The following is a 24,992-nucleotide window of genomic DNA, read 5'->3' on the forward strand; positions in this document are numbered from 1 at the left end:
ATTTAGCACTATCAGTTCTATACAGAACAGTTTCATGCTTAAATGGGTCTTCAGATTGATGGATAATGTGTTGTATATGGTTCTATGCAGAAAATGAAAATGGTTCACAAAAAAGGGTTCTTCTATTGTTGCAAGCTTGACATAGTAAGAATAGAAGAACCCTTTTTGGTGCTATTTAAAACCCTTTTCAAAAAGGTTCTATTACAGAACAATATGCAACACATTCTCCATCAACCTAAAAAAACTTTTGCACTGTGCAAAGAACCATTTAAGCATTAATTGGTTTTATATACAGCTCGTGGTTCTTAATAGAACCATTGCCTTTACTAAAGAACCCTTGAAGAACCATCTTTTTTTAAGAGTATAATATAATACAATATAATACAATACATCTGAATCACAAAGACATGTGGCTAATAAGTTTTTGTTACGAACTACGTTACGCTGACAGAATCTTTTGTTCTCCTACAGAACGCTTGGGGTCTTTCAGCACTCTAGGCGGCACTGTCGGCTGAAATACATACATATGGCGCCGTATGTTTGTTGTAAAACCCGTAACGGAACTGCTCTGTGGAGTTGTTGAACTTTATTTCTGTTCGGTCGAGTTTGTGGAAAGAACTCCAGAATGCCTGAGCCCACAGTGTGAGTGACAGTCTTACCGTCTTCTTTAAATGGCAAATCTCATAATTTCATTAAGCGACCTCAGGCTGTCTGTGTAATAGCATCTCATGTGCAATCCAGATCCGGGTGTTTTGCTGAAGTCCATAACGGTTCTTCCAAACAACCCAGGATGACAGTTGAAGCGGCTAAAGCGTAAACATTCAGTCTGTTGTCGTTAGCCAAGAAAAAAAAACTCTTGTTTCTCTGTTTATTAATTTATTTATTATATTTCATAATTACTTTAATAAAATTGACATGTTTTTTACTCTTAAGAAGTTTTAATTAAGTCGAGAAAATTTACAGTTTGGCCGTTTTTTTTTATCGCTTTAGCTAACGCTAACGTAGCACTTAGCTAACTACATAGCTACCCTCAGCTAAATTAGTTCAAGCGGTCTTTTGACAGAAGAACAAACGAAGGAAGTTTAAAGCAGACTTTTGGTTTGGAAAATATAATATTACTTATGTCACTTTGTGAAATTCTGTGGATATTTTAGCTACACGACTAGCTGGTGAGCTAAGGGATGTGCAACTAAGTTACCTTCCATCCGTTAACAGTCCAGTTGGATGTGGGTAACGTCGGGTTGCCAGGCAGTCGTTTGTTTTGCCGTGTTGGAGCTCAGGCGTTTTTGACTCTAAAGTAAGCAGTCCAAGCTATTGCAATTCCTCCAGTATGGAGAACTATGAGGAATTCATTCAAAGGCAAGTGAGGCAAATAAGGACTAATGACGACGAAGAGTCTGAACAAGCCATCTTCAGCCAGCGGTCATCAAATATAAGATTTTACGGTTTGCCTATTCTGCCTCCATTGGTAAGGGTTGCTTGGTATTTCTTCATATTCTCTGAATTCGTGCTGCTGAGCAGTGTTGATAAAACTGATTGAATGTCATTATATCTCCCAAATATGTCACAGTATCAGATAATATGTAAGCTTGCATTAATCAAGTTAATGAACCCATGCTTCCTAAGAACTGTTACTCTATACTGTTACTTACAAACCTGACCGCTTCTTTTGATTGTAGTATTTTGTTCTGGTTTCTTTCTAGTTCTTCAAATTACACCAGTGAAGTTTACACAATATTGTGAACATTTACTAGACAGAAACCACATTTCCAGACTGGAAACTTACTATTTATGTTTTCTAAATTCTTTAGTTTTTTTTTTTTGTCTTGGATACTAGGTGTAAAGTGGACAAAATAGAAACCGCTTGACAACAAGGTCTTTACTATATTTTGGCTAGTATATCATTATATCATGAATCAGTACTAGTCAAATATATCCCTAAAAATACTAAAGTTGTAAAGTAATCTTGCATGTATACCAGTACAGATATATCACCACCTTTACTTTGAGTGACTGAAAGATAAAATGCAATTATTCTTTGGTTTTCAGTTGAATAAGGACCAGAAAGAAGAAATGCAAAGGCTAAGAGAAGAAGCTGCTTGTTTGATGAGCAAGAGGAAAAGTTCTTCTCGAGTGTCTTATATACAGACCATTCTCGACAGCGTTCAGGTAATATATAAAACACAAACTGATAGTTTAGGCTTTACACGTTAGCTTGCTTACTTAACTACTGCGTTATTGTATAAGTTCAGTTGATTCATAATCATTTTTTTTCTCTGTTTTAGTTAAGAAAAGCTCCAACATTTGACGAATTTGAAGATGAGACAGAAACTGCTAATCCATCCAACACTAGAGCTATTACTTGCAACCCTGGAAGTAGAAACGAGTGTGGTGAAACCATAGAAAGCCACTGGACTTCATCCTCCTGCTCTGTTTTCCCATCTGCTCAGCAGACACCTGGTGAGAAGGTGCAAATTGCTCTCAGTCACCCTCTGACATCTACAGTTTGTGATGGTCATACAGCCCTAAATCTTAGACCTTTGGAAGGAGAAGATTCATTAGAGAACAGCCACACAACTGTTCTGTTTGAAGGATTTCCTTTGATCGGGCACAAGCCGGAGCCAGCTGTTGAGCTGAACACAGATTGTGGATTTGACACACATTTACTGTCCCAATCACTTAAACACCCTCAAACAGATGTAAGTCACCAGGGACTGTCATCTGGGTATGTGACCATTGAAACGTCAGACGTCAGCTCTAGTTGGATTGAGGGAGTAGGAATAGGCACTGAAGGAAGACGTTCAGATTTTGGTGGTCTTTTTTTAAATTCTTCAAACTCAACTGACAAAGCTATTGACATCATCAGCCATGCTCCAGTAGATGGAGAGGTTCTAGAGGAGGAATTTACAGTCTCTAACCAAGCTCACCCTGATGATATAATAGAGCCAGTAAACCCACCAGTGGAGACAGATCCAGCTGAGGGGCCTTACCACATGAGTCTTCAGAACCTTCTGAAGAAATCACAAGAGCATCGGCGTCGTCAGCGGATGTTGCGCAACCAGGCAAAGGCTTTGAAAATCAGTGAAGCTGAGCATGCAGACCAGCACAGCCTTTCTGACAAGGAGAACGAGGAATTTTTTCCAGGGGACACTGGGAAAAGTGATCTGAGGAGAATCAGGGAGAAGAGGAGTAACCAGGGAAAGGATCAGTTGCCTGAGTTGACGATACCCAGCCTTGAAATCCAGACACAAACTAAGAGGGCAGATAAAGAAAGTGTAGAGCCCTGTGAGCTGGCCAGCCATGTTGAAAACATAGATGCTATTAAATTTGAAGTTCCAGTTGGTTATTGCCTTAATAAAGCTTCAGCCTCGAATAATGCAGGTAGTATTACTGAAAAAGCATCACCACCTCTCTCAAGCCATCCAGAAATGACTACCAGTCCCACTCGGTCCACTTCAGCAGCAGCTTCCCCCTCAGCAAAATCCCTTTACCAGTCCAAGGGTAAGAAAACAGGCACTGTGCTGTCAAGGCCATGCCAAACAGCAGGTAAAAAATTTAAGAACGTGCCTACCCCCAAGTTCTGCTTAAGTCCAGTTCGCAGTAAAAAAGGCAGTGCTATGTCTGGCTCATTCAGGAAGCCCCTGGTCAAGACACCTATTTGTGTGGATGATGAAGCAAGACCAGATCCATGTAGCCAAAGCAAAAAGGCTGTGAGCATGCTGGCAGGGACCGAGGGAGACCTGCCTGTCTATAGGAGCACAGATCAGGCTGAACAGATCGCTCAGCTGGAGCTCAACTTATCAAGCCTTAAAGTCCTGATCTCAGACCTAGAGTCTACATTGTCAAAGTCGCAGGCAAATTTTGATCCCACAGAGGCAACCACAGTTTACAGCAGCACCCAGCAGACCCTGCCTGCAGAAAATGAAAGCATCATCTTGCCAGCTGGTGATGTGAAGTCTCCATGTGTGGTTACCTTTAGCAAAACCACGCAGCAGGAAGCTGTTGCTAAAGATTGCAGGACACGACCAGGGAGTAAACAGCGTGAGCTGCCACACTGTGTCACCTCTTTGGTGCAGAAAATGAGGGTGCCAGAGGCGTTCCGTGCCATCAGTGACTCAAAGCGGCTCTCTCAGAGAACCACCGTCCTCTCAGATGCCAGTAACCAGCCTGAAGAGAGGAAGAACGCCTCAGGCGAGAAAAAGAAAGGATTTGAAAGCATAGAAAACTCCTTGAATGGGTCATCCCTTAATCGCTCGTATGATGTGGATACCCCTTCCAGACTCTGGTCCCAGCCTGGGCCCAAAGGGGTCCAGCTGACCCCCGAGCTGGGAGGGCAAGAGGGGGTGTCCCGTGCCAAACGGAGACTGCTCATGAACACTGTGGAGATCGCGTCAGGACAACAGGGGGATGAAGGACGACCTCAGTCCAGCACACCAAAAGGTGAGTGAAGTTGAGTTGAAATATGCCTGCTCATTAAATTGGCGATAAATGGGAAAATGTAATTGATCTGATATTGAGATTAAAATTGATATTTACAGCTAATTCCTGTTTTTAGCTTGAGTGCACACTGACATGTGTAGTCACTAAAGGTGGGAATTTCCCTTTTTTTGAACTTGCTCAAGTGAAGCACAGTAGATAACAGATAACTGCCCTACATATATAATCTCTAAGGTTTGATTCCCCATGCAGGCAGGGACCACCACTGCTACACTGAAAAGAGGGGGTTTCTAATGTTAGCTCAGTCTTACATTTATGGATGTTATACTGTGAATGGCTGTAGCAAAGGGTGTCTGCTAAATAATATAGAATATTTACTAGGGACACAACGATGTGGGATTTGTGGGCCAATGCTGATGTGTATGTGAAAAATTTCAGTTATTTTCCAATGCTGCTACAAAAACAATCATTTATAAAGTGCACATATTTTAGGAACTGTCCCAGCATCACCTAAATGCTGTCCTCTTCTAGATCATCATATATCGATTTGAAATATCAGTAGGATCTCTTGAATGATTATCTGCTGATATGGATATGATTTCAGTATTATTCATCCCTAATATTTACGTACAATAATATAAAAGATTCTTTATTTTCATGTCTGATTTAATGATAATCAGGGTTTCAGCTTTACAGGTTTTTAAACTGTTCTATTCTCACTGCACCCCATAGATCTGAAATGGATTTAAAGGAAAAAAAGTAAAATGATCAGTTACTGGTTGCCTGGATGTTCCATGTCTGTTCAAAGTAGAGATGGCACAATACTGCTTTCTTTTCCAGTATTGATATTGAAACCTTGAGTATTAACATATAAAAGTACTGATCCAATGTTCTTGCTTTAAAAATTACTTTGCTTTAAAATGAGCTATTTTTAATTGAAGCAATACACTTAAGATGAGCATCTAAAAGTTGTCTATCAAGCTCAAAGTACTCAAACACTCTACTGCCCCATAGGGGTTTAAAAATGAGAAAAAATCAGGAAAGCTCTCCAGCCCTATGATAGCTTTCTTAATAATGCACTGTCCTCCTTTGAAGCACACTGCAAAAGCAAATGAGACATATTTTGTCAAGTTGGGGTTATGATCCTTTTAAAATGATAAGTCTTGATAAATACCTTCTCTGTAATGATAATGGCCAGATAATAGTCTTGTCTCACTCATGATGCCTATTAAGTGTGCTGAGAAGCAGTGCCTCTGTGTAGCATAATGATTTTGCTTTAAGTGCTTCTGCAGCGATTAGTTAGTTGATCTGCCATGATTAGACTGAACCATAATTAAACAGAACGCATTCATGATGTGCTTATACTTTATATGTCAGCCGCATCACAGTGGCCTGAGCTGCAGCTGAAGCAGGAGCATGAAGCGCAGGTCAAAGCTCTGATGGAGGAGCAGTGCAGACAACAGCAGGAGCTGCTGCAGGTGAGAAATACAAAATAGATGCCATTTTTCCTCCCATATGTTTGTAAATGAGAATTGTGCAGAAGATCTGCTTAGTTATTTAGGAAAGCAAGGACATGCAGGAGTATTACCTTGGTCAAAACAGCTTTGCTTGGTTTCTTTTTTCTTTTCTTGCAAACTGCTAGTGCAGGGAAAAAAAGTGTTTTAGTACACTAGCCTGACTTACTGAACGTATACACTACCGTTCTAGAGTTTGAAATGATTTGTCATTTTAATTATTGTTATTCAGTGAGAACTTGTACAGTGAAAGATTGAACTGTTATAAACTAGGCACCAAGTTAAATCTACACAGCTTTCTCAATTGTTATGAAATAATCTACAGCTCTGTTCGTTATTGGAAATTTTTTATACGCCATGTACATACATATATATTTATGTGCATGGCGGTGGTGTGTTAGTGTGTGTTGCGCAGGTATGAGTGGATCAGACACAGCAGTGCTGCTGGAGTTTTTCAACACTGTGTCCATTCACTGTCCACTGTAATAGACCCTCCTACCTTGTTGGTCCACCTTGTAGATGTAAAGTCAGAGACAGTAGCTCATCTGCTGCTGCACAGTTTGTGTTGGTCATCCTCTAGTCCTTCATCAGCGGTCACAGGACGCTGCCCACAGGACGCTGTTGACTGGATTGACAACAGTGATTCCAAACATTCGAAGTATATATTTTAATAATGTTCCACTGTTTCAGTCTGAGCCACAAATCAGTCTGTGTAAAGCTGCGCAGCATGCACAGCAAAAAAATGCAAGTCATTCCTTGACTTACAATTTCTGAAAGTTTTACAACTTTAATGATATTTTTGGTTTTACTTTAATGCCCTGTAAAAAAGCTTTTCTGACAAGCAATCCCAGATATCACATTAACCTTTATTCCCCTTGGACTCTATTGGGTGCGTGGCAAACCTCCAACTTCCTTCTGTTTGAGTGGAACAGTATCTGACAATATGACTGTGTAAAAACTCTTAAAATCCAGTCTGAAAAGCCCAAAGAGCTTTGTGTTAAAGTTTAATACCATCTCTAGGATACACTATCTAGATCTGTGCTGGTATAATCCAAGGACACCCTTGTTGCCAGCTGTTTCTCCGTTTCTCCTTCAGTGTGCTCTGTAGGTTGTGTCCTTGTGCCATTAATTACACACTGTAATTTATGCATCGAACAGGTCTTTAATGAACACAGGCTGCTTTTATAATGGGCCTTGGCAAGCCCCCCTCTTTTCTCTTCGTTTCTCTGTCCCTCTCTTTCTATGTGGGCGTGTCAGGCCAGAGAGGAGAAAGCCCAGCCATGTTGTGGGAATTGACACAGAAAATGAGCAGATCATTTTGTTTAATTCATGAGTGTCTGAGCTTAAGTGCCTGATCCCTCGGTGTCCTGTTGCTCATGTCGGTCTTTTTCTTTGTCTCTCTTTGGTGGATGCGGGTGGTTATGCCATCCCTGTTCCCCCATTAACTTTTTGCTCATGCCTAATTTACTGTCCTTCAGTGACCCCATTCCCTCCCAATTCATTCGCCTATTTTCTCCCATTGCCCTCTCTCTCTCCTCTCTCTCCCTGCTTTCTCTAAATGTCCACTCTCCTCTATCTCTTCATCCATTATCTCTCTTTCAACTTCTATCCATCTATTCATCCATTTTCTCTCTCTCTCTCTCTCTCTCTCTCTCTCTCTCTCTCTCTCTCTCTCTCTCTCTCTCTCTCTCTCTCTCTCAGTCGCTGGCAACAAGATACCAGTTCCTCCGGAGCGTGTCCTTCCCATGTCCCGGCAAAGGCTCACGTCTGGAGGACGTGGCAACCTCGCCCCCCCCCTCCTCTGTCTACATGGGTCTGGGCTCCTCCTCACAGACCTCCGAGCTCACGCTGGCTGAGCTAAGCGTTCTCTCAGACTCCCTCCGCATCTCACAGGTGCCCAGATCCCCTTGCTAGTATTACCTCCAACCCAGAACTACACCACACCACACCACAGTGTATATACAGTATATATTCGCTCAAAACAGCATTGTAGTGCAAAGTAGAGGCAATGGGATTATTATTGTTATGATAAATTACATCACAGTATGCTAGTCGTCATGAGTATCGTCAATATTTCAATAAGACTGAACAACTGCATGCATCAAAAAAAATTGCAGTTGTAGAGAACCCGTAAGCATCAATAACCGGGATATAGTAACTGCATGTACTGCATAGTAGCAAGTAGCTGATTGGTTGCCGCCTATTATACCATTGTTTTAATTTGTTCATTTAATTTTTGTTTGATTTTACCCCTTTTCTTTTTTTCATTTACATTTATGTTTAGTTTTGCAAACATTTACACAACATGGTATAATTTTCATAGCCTCCTATAAAATGTAGCAAACTCGTTTGCTGGTGCAACTTGTCCATTTCAACCTTGTATACCTCAGAAAATCTAATTATTGATGCATATTGTGTATCATAAAAATGCATTTTAAGTATTTTGACGTTATATATTTTTATATGGCCCACTTTATGGCAAAGTTTGTTTAAGTCCAAGTGATCCTGATCTACATTGTTATGATCCTCATTTCTCTTTTCTCCTGGTTGACTCGTCTCCTGCCGTTACAGTCTTGTAGTGGTCTTCCGATCTGTCACCGCCCCCTAGTGGCGGCAGCAGTAAAAGGCTACCTAACCCGCAGGCTGCTCCGTACAGAGCGAGTGGCTCAGCTCATCAGAACTATCAAGGTGACTGTGTCTACTGCCACATATGATACTGCTTGCAATCAATCTTTTTTTAATCTGCTTGTGTCAGAAGTAGATGTAAAGGATTTAAAGGATAAAGTACACAGTAATTTGGAAAAAGCTTATCTGAAAATACTGCTGGTCAGTATGCATAGCCAGTGCCAATCTCTGCCATTTTTCATGTGTACACCACACCAATTTGTGTCAGTATTAAGACTGTGATTGGTTGATCTTCACTGTTGTACTCACAGGACACCCAGCTGTTTCTCAAGGACTTGCAGTCTCAGACACCAGGAAGAGAGTACAGCAGCAGACAGGACAGAGTTCTACAGGAGAGAGTCACACTACAAGTAAACCCTCTAATATGCTCAGAGAGATTACACTGTTATATTGCTGCTCATTGTGATTGTGATATGTAGTAAATATATTGCTGTTGTCAAAAGAAAACCTTGTATCTCCATTTTTGTCGTTTTTTAATTTTTGACATAATCTGAAAGTGCCTGTTGTCTTTTAAATTTTTTTGTAAATTTCATGAAGCATGGACCAAAAGAAACGGCCCAAAACGGTGTGAAAAAAGGTCTGATTCCATTGACATACATTAAAAGTAAAGTAGGTTTTTTCCTTCTCCTGTAAAGTTACCATTTTGGAGATACGAGGTTTTGTTCCGACAACAGCGATATACTAAAACACACTGGAGACCTCTTGGTGTGACATGGTTAAAAAGTGGCCTGCAATGTTTTTAACATAATGTTTCTTGGATCTTACAAAGGCCTCAATTTATCCTAACATCCACAGAACACCTGTGATAGGTCAGGATGCTCACAGCACATTTGCATATTGCAGATGTCTACGATATCAGGATTGTGAAAGCTGATATCTTGATAAAGGTTAACAGACAATATGTTGCGCAACCTTAAGACTAACAAAATAAAATGTCACCAAGAAGGGTAATACACTCACAAGTGCCACTCACTTGTCTTATTTTTTTAGCTTTTTATTTACTAAACTGCTGTTTCAAGTCATGTTTTGCCTGTTTGTTTGAAACACATAGTTTAGACTTTACAATATCTATTCTTCACATCTCTCTTTTGTGTGTTACAGCTGCGGTCAGCACGCTACGAGCTCCACGACCTCTTCTTTAGCCTGTGTCCTGCAGACCGGATGCAGCTGATTAGCTGGGACCGAGAACTGGCCAGAGAGAGAGAGCTCAAACACAAGGTAATGAAAGTATCATGACTCCAGCCTTTAAACAGGCAGTGATTTTACTTATTTAATTTTATTTTTTCATATAAAGGTTTTACCTGATCACTGGTGTTGTTCATATGTGTCTTTGATGTGTTGATTGAACATACTGAATTGTCTCAGGACAAATGAATGTATATTCAGTTTTAAACAGTTAGTGAATCTTTTTTTTTAAGGACTGGAAATGCATTGCACTGTGTGAGGTTATGTAGTAAGTAGACTGACAGGCTTTCTTTTGCAGAATAAGGAGCCTCAGGCTGGAGGGAAAAGCTCTATTTCTGCTGCCACCAGGAAAGCTCTGGAGAGGAAGAGGACAGTGATGTGAGTGATTTCTGTTGTCTGCCTTTTACCTTGTACACTGTATTCCAGTTGCAATAGGACAGGGGTGTCAAGCTTCGGTACTAAAGGGTCCAGGACAGTTTAGTAATTCTACTGCTCCACTGAGAACAAAGTTTCAACAACCTTCTCATCAGTTAGGAGCTACTAAGTATTGACAACCAGGAAGCAAAATGGCTAATTTTGGGTCACTTTGGGCTTGTAGTCCAGTAGTTGCATACAATGAAAAAATTACTTGTTAATTATAGTTATATGGAAATTAAACATTAACAAAATTTTCATGATCCAGTACTTGCTTTTAAAGCCTGGATAAAATAAGGTGTCTTTTCGCCCCAACATGACAGTTCAGCATTGCTGTCTTTTGAGAAATTTTACTGACCTAAAACAACTTGTCACATCTCCTTAATGTGTCCAGCCCTGTTGCTTGATTTCTTTGCTGGTGTCACTGCTGTCAGGTTGCAGAAGAAAGCAGCTGAAAGGACCAAGTTGACCTTAGGTGCAGAGGACGGCTGGACCTTTGTGCCAAACCCACGCAGGGTTCCAAAGAAGGCGATTCCTTTACGCCGTCCCAGATGAAAAGCTCAGGCCTCCCGAGGGGCTCATCTGGCTGTACCCGAGACAGGCGGTCTGTCAGTCTACTGCACATACATGTAGACGCCAACAGAGTGCCTTGATAGCATATCACCACCTTCCTGTCATTATTGTTTTGTTTACAGTGTTGTGTCAAAATTTGGAAATGTTTTTTACTAATTTATCTTAAGCTCACTTTGAGATGAGAAGCACGAAACCAAAAGCTCAGAAATGACATTATCTAAAGTCTTTCTCAGCTATATGGCCTTGTCTTGTTACTTCTTAACTTATTTTGTACCTGTATCTTTCTAATAAAGCAATGTTTTGCAACTTGTTGAATTTTTCCTGTGCTAATTTTAAAATGTTTAAAAAACAGAAACATACCACAAATGTTTTTTAAAACATATGTATATTTTTTCAATTGTATAATGCGTACATATTCTTTTAATTTAAATAATTAATCTAAATACAATCTGTGGTGCTCAACAGATGGAATAATTTACAAAGAGCCTGTGAAAATTATTTTGACATTGTTGGCTGACCCAGTGATTCACATGATGTAGCCCCAAAAGTCCATCTGCTGAAGTGTGAGTGAGCGACAACTGAAAGGCTACAGTCTCCCCTGATGGCCTCCCATATGTATCGAGCAGCTGAGCATCACATAAGAGTGCTGGGATCAGCTAGGATGACCCCCCCCCCCATATAATCATACATCAGGACTGGAGGGGGGGAAAACAACTGATCCTACATCATCACTCTTAATGAAGTTCAACACATGCGACCCCTGAATAATTCATGTGAGACAGAACAATTTATTCACAAAATAAATACTGTAGCTAGACATGAAAATCATAAGATCTGCAACAAAGCGCACACGTACAAGCAATAATGCGGCAAGTATTAATCATTCTTTACAGTTCTTACTTTCCAGACCAGTTCCCAGAAACCAACAGCACTAAATACAGCCAGAAAACATTTACCACAACCAGAACCCTCATCCGGATACATTTGCTTACATGTGTTTATCTCAAACAAGTGCTCAAAGTTCGCTCTCTCTCATTTTCCCCCTTTCCCATATTTAGGAGTGACAATAACCCAACCTAAACCAAGTTACTCATTTAGTGCACTACAAAGTAGGGAACTGGGTGCTTCCTGCTATTTGGAGCACAGCCTCAGGCCTTTAGCCTTCACAGGCCCTTCTCATCATTAGTGCACAAAAACCTCAAACCAAACACCTTGACGCTCAGCTGCAGCAAAGTCGCAATTACTGTCTCCCTCCTAACTCAGCCTCTGGCTGAAGTCTGTCACAATTAACCCACTTCCACAGCACTGTGGGACATGTGCCTCACTTTGTTTCACCCCCAAGTCCTCATTTGTCTTTTGCTAAATTACCCAACTCACTTAGCGTTGTACATTTACCCCACTCAAACACACAGAGCAAGCAGACGTAAACCTCACACTGACACCAGAGTACAAAAATAGACTCATTGACTGGCATTATGTGCTTAGCCATTTTCAGGAGTGCTGTCAAACAGGCGTAATTGGAATGTCACACAAAGTTAAAGTTCTGTTGGAGATGTAAAAGTGGCAAATAGTGAGCTCTAGCAATCAAATCTGGAACTGCATAGAGAATTCCTATATCGACTCCTGAAAAAGCTTAAAGCTGTCCAAGCTGGTAATCCACACCAGTGCTGTAAGACATGGTTCTGAGGTCACGTAGCTCAATTTGCCATGATTACTCACATAGCGATTAATTATGGGTTGCCATAGCAACACAACATCTGATGCACCAAAAAATACTTTTAAACTATTTCCAGACCTGTGTGCAAATCACTACAGAGGTGAAGCTACATCCTTCCTTTTTTAAACTGAATAAGGAGGATCTATCAGGACATAGCGGCACCTGATAGTGAAGTAAAGTTTGAGTCTGTTTTACCTGCAGCGTCTCATCCTCTTCCCTCCAAAATAAGCAGAGCTTTAAATGAAAAACATAAAAAATAAGGCAAAATATAGTTTGCTAGAAAGAATAATTAAGTTCTTCAGCTTCAGAGACTCATACTTGCATTAAGTCGACTTCTCCTCTAACCGTATTTGGTGCAGCCTATACAGTCATAACAGTGATTCATCATTCAGTAATATCTGGGTATTTAACACTATGTACACAGCGAGAGGCAGGACAGTGTGTGTGAACAGGAGGGCTGCTGTAGCTACTTTGCCCCCTTTCCCAGATGTACACACACTCTTAAAAATAAAGGTTCCTAAATGATTCTTGGTTTGGACATACAGTATTGAGAGAGTATTAATAGTATTAGTATTAGTATTATACAGTATTAACATCAGAGACCACCTTTTATTTATTTAACATCCTGTCAAAACAGCTATTCAGTACAAGTTAGTCATTTTTCAGGGGACATTTCTGAGGAAATTAGATTTAAGATATTCCACTTGCAGAATAAAGGGTGTTTCCAAAACTGGAGTTCAAAAAATAATTAAAAAGATACAGAGATGGGACTTCTAAGACCTGGTAGACCACCAAAACTGTCCATTTTAGATGACCAGAGGAGAAGATCAAGCTACAGGTGTTTCTGTCCATCCTTCCACTGTGAGAAGACAACTCAGCACAGTTTGAAAGGATGTGTAGCTGTCAAGAGGCCCTCACTGAGAAAAAAAAGGGTGAAAAAAAGCTGCTGGTGCTCTCAGAAAACTGGACTGGCCACCCTAGAGTCCAGACCTCAACATAATTAACTGAGTTTACTTGGATGGTGAGAAGCAGAAAATGCAACCAGCTTCTAAGACTGAACTTTGGAAGTGTGCAAAAACATCCCTGCAGTTTTCTTTGAAAAACTGAAAGCATGTCTCCTGAAAAGAATGGAAGTTGTAATAAAGTCAGAGGGGACACAATAAATAATGACTGATAATGTACTTAGTTGTTCAGGCCTCTGTGTAAAGTTCGGTTAAACATGCTTTTGCTTTTCCCCCTTAGATTGACGGAATGAATAACTTGTACCTAATGACAATTTTGACAGGAAATGAGAGAAATGAAAGGTGGTCTCTGACTTTACAGTTCTGTATGGTTCTAAGAAAAACCTTTAAATCTTATAGAAGTAGAATTTTTACATTATGTAGTTCTTTAAACCACACGCACCTCATTAACAAAACTTTAAAGAACCATCCTTGAAAGGTTCTTGAGGGACCCAAAGCTGGCACTGCATTGCTCCAAAGAACCCTTTTTGGCTCCTTTATTTTTAAGAGTGCACACATATATAGCAACACTGGAAAGCATGATGAAGCAGAATGAGCAAGCATGGCGATTCCTAAACGGCAAATAAGCCAGCAGGACTTGACCCCTCCTCTTCTTTTTCACCTTCTCCTAAGCCAATCGCAGGCCTCGATCTTGTTTTGGAGTGCATACATGCATGTGAGCCTGGGGTCAGACACAGTAAACCATATTCAACATCCCACAACGCATACGTACACTGTCACAATGTCTGCCAACTCTTCCACAGAAGTTGCTGTGAAGATCTGTATGTGTGTGTGTGTGAGTGAGAGAGAGAGAGAGAGAGAGAGAGACAGAGAGAGAGACAGAGAGTCTCAGTTAGCGTGACTCGGTCACAGTTGTAGTAATGAAGACTTCCTCCGGAGGAAGTTTGAAATGGGGAAAGCAAGAAGCAGCAAGGCATCATGGGAAGTCCAAGGCTGCTCACTGACTGGGGGGGAGGAGAGAGAGAGAGAGAGACAGAGAGACAGAGAGACAGAGAAAGAAAGAAAGAGAAAGAGAGAGAGAGAGAGAGCGCGAGAGAGAGAGCGAGAGAGAGAGAGAGAGAAAGAAAGAAAGAAAGAAAGAAAGAAAGAGAGAGAGAGAGAGAGAGAGAGAGAGAGAGACTGGGGGCTTTCAAGTCTGGTATTACCTCCCAGTATAGAGTGAGCAGAGAATAGAATAGACGAATAATAGAGAAACTATAAGACAGCAGATGGATTCTCAGGCTCCAGCGATGAGTTGTTTTTTTGTGTTTCCTTGTTCAGGCCGGGCCGACGTCCAACGTCCGCCCACCGAGTCCAGAGATGCCCCACTGCCCCACACCAGAGCCCCTCCCTTCCCCTGTCTCCTGTCCAATCAGATCACAGAAACCAGGGTCCAGGACCAGGCGGGGCGGGGCTTTCCATGGGTGTCATGTGACGTTGACCTCTAGCACGTGGTCGTCCGTGCTGGGCAGCACCAGGACCTGGCGCGCCAGACTGCAGTTAAACACCTGCCCTGGGCTGAAGGGCTCTAGCCTGGGCATGGGCACACTCCTCTGCTGCTGCTGTTGCTGCTCACCGCTGCCCAGGGAGTGGACGCTTCCTCGGCTTCGGAGGCTGGCTGTGTCTGCCTGGTCCTCAAGACCTTTGTCCAGCAGGGAGAGGTTGTCGTTCTCCAGGCAGGAGTCTGTGAGATGGAAGGGAAATAAATTTCAGTAGCTGTAGTTTGGCAGCTGTGGGTTTTGGACCCCATTCTAAAGCAATAGTTCTGAAAAAAAATCTAATTTACACAAGTGTCCTTTATCCAAAATGTAGTCACTCAGCCAAAACAGTTTGGTGTCTGGAGTGGACATAGCTAAAAACAATACCAGCAGCTCAAACTGAAGCCTGAATTTTATGGTCCATTTTTAGAGGTAACTGTTTGTCACATGGTGTCAGAAAAAAAAAAGTCTACTTAACAACCTGACACGGGTTTAGGAAAGTGTGAGATGATTTAAGCATGCAGTTACACAATGCTAACTGGTGTACATAAGTATTCATCACTTATTAGCTACATTAGCCTTACAGCTTCAGTGCAAAACTATTAAAACTAACATTAATTAACACACGTTACTATTCTACAATTATTCAGTCATTAACTACTATTAGATACGGATTAAGTTGTTTATTAGGGCCTGTTTTTATAAAACATTGTCATAAACCCAACCCAAACATGTTCTGGCTGATCAACTACATCTGCAGTGAGGGAGAAAGTGGGGAAATCACAGTATATACAGTGAGAGCAGGAACTGGACTGTGCAGTGAAACAGAAGAGAGGTGCTAGTAGACAGAAGGGACTTTAAGCATCAACAGCTGGAGGAAAAGCTACAGTGACCGGAAATCGGTGTTAAATACACAGCACACAAACATTAAATTAGCTAATAAACTTCATGTAAAGCCAACATTGCCAACTATTCCTAATGGAAAGTAGCTAAAGCCCTGTTCAAAAATCACTAAACGTCGCTAGATGATGTCACACGCTAATTAGCATATTCGTGATGTCATCACCTTATATTTGCATTATGCCTAGTGTCAGATGTTGGCAGCCCTTTGCATCTGGCTGCTTCTCTGTGCTCACATGGGCTGTATTCCACATATTTTTGTGTTTCTGTTGTCAGTCAGCAGGATGAATATGAAATAGTGACAAACACAGCGCATGAAGACTACATGTTAACCCGCAGACACTTCCAAGCCATTTCCAAGCTGCTGCTTTGCACTGTTTAAATTCTGATTTTATAACCATGACGTCATCTGATAAAATCACTACACACATAATTTAAAGACAACGGCTGTGCTGTGATTTCAGCTGTATTTACATGTAAAATGATCATTCAGAGAGAAAGTTAGAGGCAACAGAATATCCTTCTTATTTTTTCTCCCAAACAGCACACAGCCTCCGTCTGGGTAACAAACCACAAGAAGGATGCTCTGTTTTCAGTGTGATAGTGAGTGATTAGACAGTGATAGTCAAAACAATCAAATTAAATTGTTTAAATTAACACAAAAGTGGAGCGAACAGTACAGATTAGTAATTGGTCCTTGACAACACTGTCTGCACAAGCACAGCTCATTCACCTCTATGTCCGCTGTCATGTCACTGAACAGAGCAGACGCAGAGAGAAATAAGCCTCTTGCTAGGGGGGCAGTGCTGGCAACTCTCTTCTAAGGAGAGTAGCGTAGGTTTGTCCAAAAAGTCGCTAGATTCGTCGCTAGGCTACAGGAGCAGGAAGCCACAAGGAATTTGCATGTGTGCTGAACAGCACGGTTCTTTCTGGTCACCGTAGCCAAAGTGCTTAAAGTGCCTTGTGAGTAAGAGGAGGAGGGAGAATAAGAGACAGTGACTGAGAGAAACCGTGTGTGCCAACCTGTGTCAGGCTGGGTTGTGGGCAGTGCGCTGTGGGGCAGGTACTTGAACACTTTGATGCTGGGGAAGGGCAGTTTGCCCGCAAACAACGGCATGACCTCCATCTGAACTTTGTGCGTTGCCATGGCAGCCACTGGCATGGACACTAACCCTGAACTCTTTCCACACACTGCCCAGTTACTGCTGTTATCAACCACTGAAACACACAGACACAAAATCTGTTAAACACCGAGAAACACATCAGACCTCAAAGGAAGTGAACGAGTACTCTTGAGTTTACCCAGTTAATAGCTACAGCCTGTTCAGCATTACAGTGTAATTTAGTGAAACAATATCCTGTTACCCATAATAATTGCCAAGTACTTTAGAATCTGTACCTCTCACTTATTTTGCTAGAATCTACAGCCCAAAGGGGAATCCCACAATTTTTTCTACATTTTGCATAATTAAATAGTTGACATGTAAATAAAGTTATTCAGAGTGGTGTGATGTAAAATGCTCTGTTCTAGAGAAACTCATCAAATCAGAATTGTTCACAGTGGTGGTGAAAGGAAGCAGACATCTAAACTGTTCAATGCCTATAAAAGCTCCCTCACAGAATGTTTTTATATGTAACAGTTATGAACACTCTGCCTGATGACAGACACTGTTTTTTGCTAAAATGCTGACGTATTTGTTAAGGTACATTCTTGGTGGAGAGGTATATGCAGGGTGTTTTAAGGCAAAATAGTCCCCAAAGAAAACTTCTTTTTTTTCAGATTTACCACTATTTTACCATCATCAACATTACACATAAAAGACACTTGTAGACTTACACTGAGTCTGTAAGTTTTGCTGTGATAAATGAATATTCACATCTCAGCCACTGAATTATGTAGAAATTCTGAAAATTCCACTTTAAGGGACTGTAAAATCAAATGTTACCACTAGGGCTCAAACAACCTGAGGTATATTATATAGCAAAAAAACTAATGCATTAAACAGTTGATGTTTACAGCCACATCTTTGGTGTCTAAGATGTCTTACCCTCATACATGAGTTTGGTCGACCGGAGGCCCTCACTCTCTGTGGCCTCCTCATCCTCCCTCTCAGACTCACTGGGTTCTGTCAGACGTGTGATTGACACCTCAAGCCGACAGAGGGTGCCAGCACGACACTGCTGTTCCCCCACAGCAGGCTGGATCTCAGCTTTCATACTGTATAGTGTCTGTAGTATATGAGTGAGAGAGAGAAAGAGAGAGAGAGAGGAGAGAAAGAGAGAGAGGGAGAGAGAGACAGAGAGAGAAAGAGAGAGAGGGAGAGAGAGAAAAAGAGAGAGGAGAGAAAGAGAGAGAGACAGAGACAGAGAGAGAAAGAGAGAGAGAGAGAGGAGAGAAAGAGAGAGAGGGAGAGAGAGACAGAGAGAGAGAGAGAGAAAGAGAGAGGGAGAGAGAGAAAGAGAGAGAGGAGAGAAAGAGAGAGAGGGAGAGAGAGACAGAGACAGAGAGAGAGAGAGAGAGAGAGAGAGAGAGAGAGAGGGAGGAAGAGGGAGAGAGATTGCTTACTGACTTCATAAAATCCATACTTCGACAATCCTGGAATCTAACACTACAAATATCTAAAAATACCAGCAGCCTTTAACAATACCTATCATAGGATCAGCCGGTATATTGTTTATACAGTATATCATGACATTAAACTGTGATATATTCAGTAGGAATACATTTGATACGAATTGTATCCATGACATTATGCCCATAAACTAGCGGTGTCCCTATATCAAACAGGTTTTAGATTTTTTTTTTTGAAAGAACAGTTTAAAATACATAAATCATACTTTTCCTTTCTGATAATGTGCTTTCTGCCTGATCAATGTTTTAAGTACTGCAGAAGGTTCCATTTGGTGTGATTTTAAAAGAAGAAGACACACCAAAACAGGCCAATCAATTCAAGCTTTGTCATGTCTGTAGTAGCACGCAGTAACCATGGGTTCATTAACTTAATTCACGTTAATAATCTTATGATACATTGTTACAAAAAACTGCTATAAACTATAAGAATTGTAGTGTTTTGGCTACTATTTTTGTCCAAAACAGAAATTGCATGTTGTACGAACAGAACATCTTTTATATGATGATGCCGCTGTGATGGAGCAAAGTTAAAACTGGTTTGATTTGTTTAATTAATCAAACAGAAGTCTCTCACCGAGACTCTCTCCAGCTGGAACTCATAGCTGTACGGTTTGAGCGCCGAGTCTGGAGCTTCAGCAGGTGAGAAGCTGGCAGCAAAAACACACTGCAAACATGGCGGCGGCTCGCTGCTCCACTTCATCTCCCACAGACTGTACATGCACTGCTTACTGTACACCAGCTGTACACACAGGAAATGACATCACAGCAATTTCAGTGGCTAATACAGGGCAAAATTACTACATTACAACTTTGTGAGCATTTGAAAGAACTCTAACCTGGTGGGTTTTAGCGTTGAGAGAGAGCAGCTCAAGTGAAGGTGTGGGCTGACACTCCAAGAGTGTCTGATTGGCCAGCCGGAAGTTTGTATCTGATACATTTTGGAGGCACACTTGGATGTACTTCCTGTGAGGTCACAAGTAGACAGAAAAAACATTGCACTACTGTTATTATAAACAAGACAAAATACTTAAATCAATAAAAATCATGTATTGTGCAAACATGCAAAATATGTTCATATTTACGAACCTTTTCCCAGCAGACTGTAGCGAGTGCTTGGCTCTAAAGGGCGTGTAGAAGGTGAGGGATATGAGAATGGAGTATATAGACCAGGGACAGTCAATAGACACCTGGAAAAAACAAAATGAAGAATCTGTTTAAATGCCTAATTCAAGCCACATAAAAAGATTAAATTAAATTCAAAACAAAAATCAAATAAAGGTGGGTAAATAAACAAGAACCAAACATAAGACATAAATTTATAGAAATAAAAGTAAGATATAAAATGACACCAATTACCATAACTATGGCTAGATTTCAACCTGTAACAACCAGACTCAGAACTGATAAGAATTTGTTTAAAAAAAAAACAAAAAAAAACAAGGAGCCATGGGTTACAGTGATTTCATTTACCATGGTTTAAAATTGTAGACACAATGCATAGCAATTGTGCCCCAACTGTGGTGTAATCACTGCAATGGAAATATGCAAATAAGCGGCTTATTTATTTTATCAAACAAACAACAACATGCAATATGATAAAATACAACTTATGCTCAATAAATAATTCTATGTATTATTAATGGGCTCAACCAATAGGAACATTTTGTGGCCAATGCCGACATCAAAATTAAAGAGATAACAATTCTAACAACCAATAATATGGGCCAAAATATTTTAGATTGTCCTATGCCAAGGTTTGAGCACCTGTCAAATTATCTTTTGTTGATGTTTTAAGTGAAAACAAATAAACACATACACTACAGAGAACACAAATCATAATTTACAATTACTGTTTATTTCCTGAATTTAACATAATTAAAATCCTATTTTATGTTTTATTTTTTACAATATGTTAAACTCAGCAAATAAATAGATGCCCTAACATGTGCAGACAAATGCCTTATTTCCACTTAGAAAATCAAAACAATGTAATTTGACTAGGGGTGTTCAAACTTTTGCATATGACTGTGTTTATATTGTAGATTTTAATTTTATACTCCAAAAGTTTTTTAGTTTAACAGTGATTTACTAAACGACATAAGTGAGTTTTTAAAAGTCACACTTTTTGAACTCAAACAGAAAAAAACACATGCTATAAATATTTTGCATGTTTTCACCAGTTCAGCCTGTATTGCTGTCAAATAGTTAGACAGGGAAGGTTTCATATTGGGTTCCTCAGCTGCACATTTGTTTTGCATAGTTTGAATGTCGGTGATGCTGCAAGCAAAACATGCTAATTATTGGCATATTATCAGGAGCATTTTTGCTGATTCCATTAAAACAATTCAATTTTGGCCAATATCAGACACTGGTCGACTCTTATTTTTAATGCTGATTGTATCAAAATTCTTCCACCAAGCAAAGTAGTCTGTTAAATGTAAGGCTATAGTAGCTAAGCAACATAACAACTGTTTTAACAAAATGCCACATTAGTGCAGAATGTAGTCGATGCATGCAGCCATACATGTGTAGATCATGTATTATATTGTGGCTTTGAAAGTGGCTCAACTTTCAGACTTTGGAACTGGCCATTTAATAAATGCACTTTAACTATTCTCCAAAATGATAGTGAAGATAAAGCTTAACGTGCTTTGTCATATATGGCAGACATCCTGCATACCTTCTGGTCGATGGAGGCCATGCCGCTGTTGTAGCGCGTGCGGCTCTTAGGCCGATGGCGGATCTCTCCGTTGGTAAGGCGCTCGCTCTCGGCCCGCGCCGGGGATGATGGTATATGGCAAAGCACCTCCAGCTGGAACTCCAGGGTGTGGTAGGGCGGAGTCACAGGCAGAGAAATGCTCGTCACCTTCTCAGAGGCCTGGATGGACAGAGCAGCTTCACCCACCAGCTCTGCAGATAGAAAGAGAGAAAGAATCAGTGTAAGAATAAATATAGTAAACAGCTTTCTCGTTCAATCATACTTAAGAGAAAACTAACATGCATGTTTGCTTCCATATTAGGGATGTTTTCACACTAGGGAAAATAATCAATGCCACAAGGCTGGGTGATTATTTCTATGCTGACTTTTAATAAAGGTGCTTTTTTCACTATGGCAGTTTGAATTATTAACTTTGTTTTATTCACTTCTATTTGTACTTGTTTTCCTTGATTAGTTTTTTTATTTAACTGTTTTATTTACTACTACTGTTTTATTACTGTATTCATTTTATGCTTTACTTTTACTTACTAATACCATTAATTTTTATTTCAGACTCTTATTTGTGTTAATAATTGCTTATGGCTTGTTTTTTACTTATAATGATATACCTCAACATATTTCAGAGTTTAAATGAAGTTTGAATTAATTAATGTATACAGCCAAAAATCTTAAGTATAAAATTTTAAGTGTGAACAGCATTTTGAGCCCCCCAAAAACAAGCACTTGTTCTGGAGAAAAATTTGCTTGGGGAAAAAAAAAAATCAAACCAGTTCCACAGTGCATAATATGTGTGGTCTTTTTGTCAAACCTTCTCTTATTCAGACACGTTTTCCTCAAACTCTCAACCTTTTTTTTTTAAACTATCCCTAATAACACTGACTAGTGCAAACTTGCCAACTCTGCTAACTGCCTCACTGGTTTGCGCTCTTGTGAGTGAATTTCTACCTTTCTTTATCCTCATCCAGCAAGTGAAAGGCACACATCGCCACCTAGTGTGCCAAAGTCACAGCTGTTACAAGTTCAAGGCCTGTTGCAAAAAGCAGTTTAGGAAGCACAGTATCAAATAAACCCTTGTGATCATTAATATAAAAAAAAAAAGTTCAATTTTATCATTTTATTGCCCATGACCACAATTCCATACATAAATCTGTGACATTCATGACATCTGTGCAACCTACGTCTCCTCACCTCCAGTGCTGGAGAGGATGCGAGCAGAGCAAGAGGAAGAGTGCAGGATGGGCATGGAGGGAGAGTTACTCAGCTGCAGAGCATCACCCTTCTTCACCGCATAGTGTCCAGTTACGATTGTGAACTTCACCCGCTGAGGGAGCCCTGCCAGCAGGCTCTCTGCAAAACAAACCCAAGTTCAGGTCACAAATTATATTATTTTAGTTAGACTAGAATCTAGTTTAAAAGAGAGTGTCTAGATTAACTAGATTAAAATACCTTATAGTCTCTAGAAAACAGGCCTTTATCAGTTAGAGGGGAATTCCACAGACTTGCACTATGTAAGACTACTTTCCTTAAAATTATATTAAATTAAAAAAAGTGAAAACAAAAAACATTGGGCCTCATTTACTAAACGTTCTTAAGAAGAATTTTTTTCTTAAAACCCACTTATGCAGTTTTCACAAAGATTCTGACATTCACCAATGCTTTCTTATTTGGGATTTGTTCTTAGGTAAGAATGAATCTAAACACACTCAAGAGCACAAAGGTGTGAACAATTCCGTAGTTTATGAACACATAATGTATCTGACACAGACGTTTTCTTATGTTTTTCCTTTCTCAAGAACAAATTTAAGAAAAAAGGAAGATTACTGGTAAACGAGGCCCTAAAATTAAAAATTAAAAGATTAAAAGTTAGAGGTGTTGGGTCAGATTTCGTTGGACTGTTTCAGGTCATGTCATACATCTTTACATACTTAACCTCACAAGCACAAAAGATTCAAAAAGAAGGTCCGACTCGATCTTTAGGTCTCAAATGCATAATCAACGTCATACTGATAAAGATATGACGACAACAGTGCTCACATCCTACTCACATCCTCGGAAAACATGGCTTTCACCAAATTTTGACTGAGTTCTCTTTGAATACACTTTTAACACACTTGCAATCATCAGATTCTTCCATTCAAGGAAGGGGTCCGGAGCACAACCCACTTTACAAAATGTTCTTCCACATGCTCCACACAATTACATAGTTCCACCAGAGAGGTCTCCAAATTCCCATACGTACACAGTGTAGCTTTAAATAAGACAGGAACAGTCATTCAGAGTGGCGTTATGCAAAATGCTTCGTTCTAGAGACACGTACCAAGTCAGAACAGGTTCAGTGGTGGTGATGGGAACCAAGTATCTAACAAGTTTAATGTCTCTAAAAGCCACCTCACAGAAAGCTAGAACATCAAATGGATGCAAATTTGCTGCCCAATGAATAACACTTTATTTTCAAGGCAAAATAGTTCTCAAAGAATTTTTTTCCCCCATATTTGCCACTACGTTACCATCTTCAACATTACATATAAAACCTCAGAAGGGGCGTTTAGGTTCACTGATCATTTTCGATGGCAAAAATAAATGGTCTTTATTTATGCTGTAGACATCCTTACCTCTGGTTCCTATCACCACCACTGAAAAGAAAGTTGGCAAGTTTCTCTAAAATGAACCATTTCACATCAAACCAATTTGAATTAATTATTTTCAGCTCAATAACTGAATTATGAAAAAAATCAGTGGATCCCCTTTCATCTGAACATACTGCAGTGTTTACAAACTCAGTTTACAGACTTAAAAAGAATGGTTGACAGACAGACCAACCTGTAAATGGCTCAATGGTCAGCTGAGGCTCTTGAGAGTAGACGTCATACTGCACAATGGGATAAATATGAGGCAACACAAACTGCACTCGTCCCACTGTAGCACACAACTGCCGCAGAGTGTAGGTGCCTGGCTTCATACTCTGAGACAGCCGGAGGAAAAGAGACAGAGGAGGCAGGGTTGAGTGATGTGTAATGAAAGGAAATACAAGTCAGAGTGACTAAGAGACTGAGTAAGCGGGTGAGTAATTTGCTTATCATGTGAGTAATATACCCACACAGAGAATGACTGGGGGATAAAACTGCTCCTGCTATTGGGGTACGTTCTTTTATAGAATCACAAGTTGATTCATCAATAAGCTGTGCATCAAACGACTGAGGGCCAAATCTCTGAACATGCGGAGGCACACATGTTGCATATGCGTCTCCCAACTCAAACAGACAGAAATGTCTTTGCTGTTGTGGCGCATTAGCATACTTGCACATAATGTTAACATGTGCACTAGGGGGCAGTGTTGCCTTTACTAAAGTGCAATGTTTTGTGTTAGTATAGTACAGACAGAAAGAAGTTAAATATTGGATGAAATCAAGAATATATTTTATAATTGCAAGGTATTTTGTTTCAGTTCCTAGTTTGGGTTTTAGGGCTCTCAAAATAAAATCTGACATTCACATATTTATCGAATTCATTTAAAAAAAAAAAAGGACATTCAAATGTTTAAAGCTTCGGCTGCAGCTTATTATGTATTCCAGGCCAGTTAGTTACTAACATGATCATAAACAACCATGACAACTACCAAACGTAGGAAAGAACCTGCCACTGCTGACCATAAGCAAATTATCATCAGTTTGTTCTGGCGTTAATTAGAACTGTTTGGGTTTTAAAACTGATATTACAAACATCCAACACATTTTCTG

General features: G+C 40.2%; 2 protein-coding genes across 3 annotated transcripts in view; one reads left to right on the plus strand and one right to left on the minus strand.

The window, feature by feature from the left end:
• The first annotated feature begins 532 nt into the window (after positions 1-532).
• On the plus strand, positions 533-11,123 carry si:ch73-100l22.3 (centriolar coiled-coil protein of 110 kDa). 2 transcript variants are annotated; one of them, XM_036587396.1, is made up of 10 exons: positions 533-642; positions 2,050-2,169; positions 2,286-4,440; positions 5,815-5,915; positions 7,653-7,844; positions 8,523-8,639; positions 8,888-8,986; positions 9,738-9,854; positions 10,120-10,199; positions 10,670-11,123. In XM_036587396.1, exons 2-10 carry the CDS (start codon positions 2,074-2,076, stop codon positions 10,788-10,790), a joined length of 3,078 nt encoding a protein of 1,025 aa, XP_036443289.1. In that variant the 5' UTR covers positions 533-642; positions 2,050-2,073; the 3' UTR covers positions 10,791-11,123. The 2 variants fall into 2 exon arrangements, with proteins under 2 accessions (XP_036443289.1, XP_036443288.1); XM_036587395.1 differs by lacking the exon at positions 533-642 and adding an exon at positions 796-1,468.
• A 59-nt stretch (positions 11,124-11,182) lies between these two features.
• The window catches only part of trappc10 (trafficking protein particle complex 10), a 33,280-nt gene continuing 19,470 nt past the window's right edge, over positions 11,183-24,992 (minus strand). The window contains exons 15-23 of the mRNA XM_036587394.1: positions 24,076-24,217; positions 22,444-22,602; positions 21,217-21,446; positions 19,623-19,723; positions 19,373-19,499; positions 19,111-19,275; positions 17,953-18,133; positions 16,928-17,122; positions 11,183-15,210 (exon numbers count right to left, since the gene is read on the minus strand). Of these exons, the coding sequence (XP_036443287.1) occupies positions 14,954-15,210; positions 16,928-17,122; positions 17,953-18,133; positions 19,111-19,275; positions 19,373-19,499; positions 19,623-19,723; positions 21,217-21,446; positions 22,444-22,602; positions 24,076-24,217 (1,557 nt within the window). The 3' untranslated portion in view covers positions 11,183-14,953. The remainder of the gene's footprint in view (positions 15,211-16,927; positions 17,123-17,952; positions 18,134-19,110; positions 19,276-19,372; positions 19,500-19,622; positions 19,724-21,216; positions 21,447-22,443; positions 22,603-24,075; positions 24,218-24,992) is intronic.

The sequence above is a fragment of the Colossoma macropomum genome, unplaced genomic scaffold (assembly GCF_904425465.1).
Source record: "Colossoma macropomum unplaced genomic scaffold, Colossoma_macropomum, whole genome shotgun sequence".
Classification (NCBI taxonomy): Eukaryota; Metazoa; Chordata; class Actinopteri; order Characiformes; family Serrasalmidae; genus Colossoma; species Colossoma macropomum.

Coding starts and splice junctions, on each gene's coding strand:
- si:ch73-100l22.3 (XM_036587395.1), top strand. CDS start 1,331: ATGGAGAACTATGAGGAATTCATTCAAAGGCAAGTGAGGCAAATAAGG. Junction 7,845..8,522: donor ACTCCCTCCGCATCTCACAG/GTGCCCAGATCC, acceptor CTGCCGTTACAG/TCTTGTAGTGGTCTTCCGAT. Junction 8,640..8,887: donor AGCTCATCAGAACTATCAAG/GTGACTGTGTCT, acceptor TTGTACTCACAG/GACACCCAGCTGTTTCTCAA.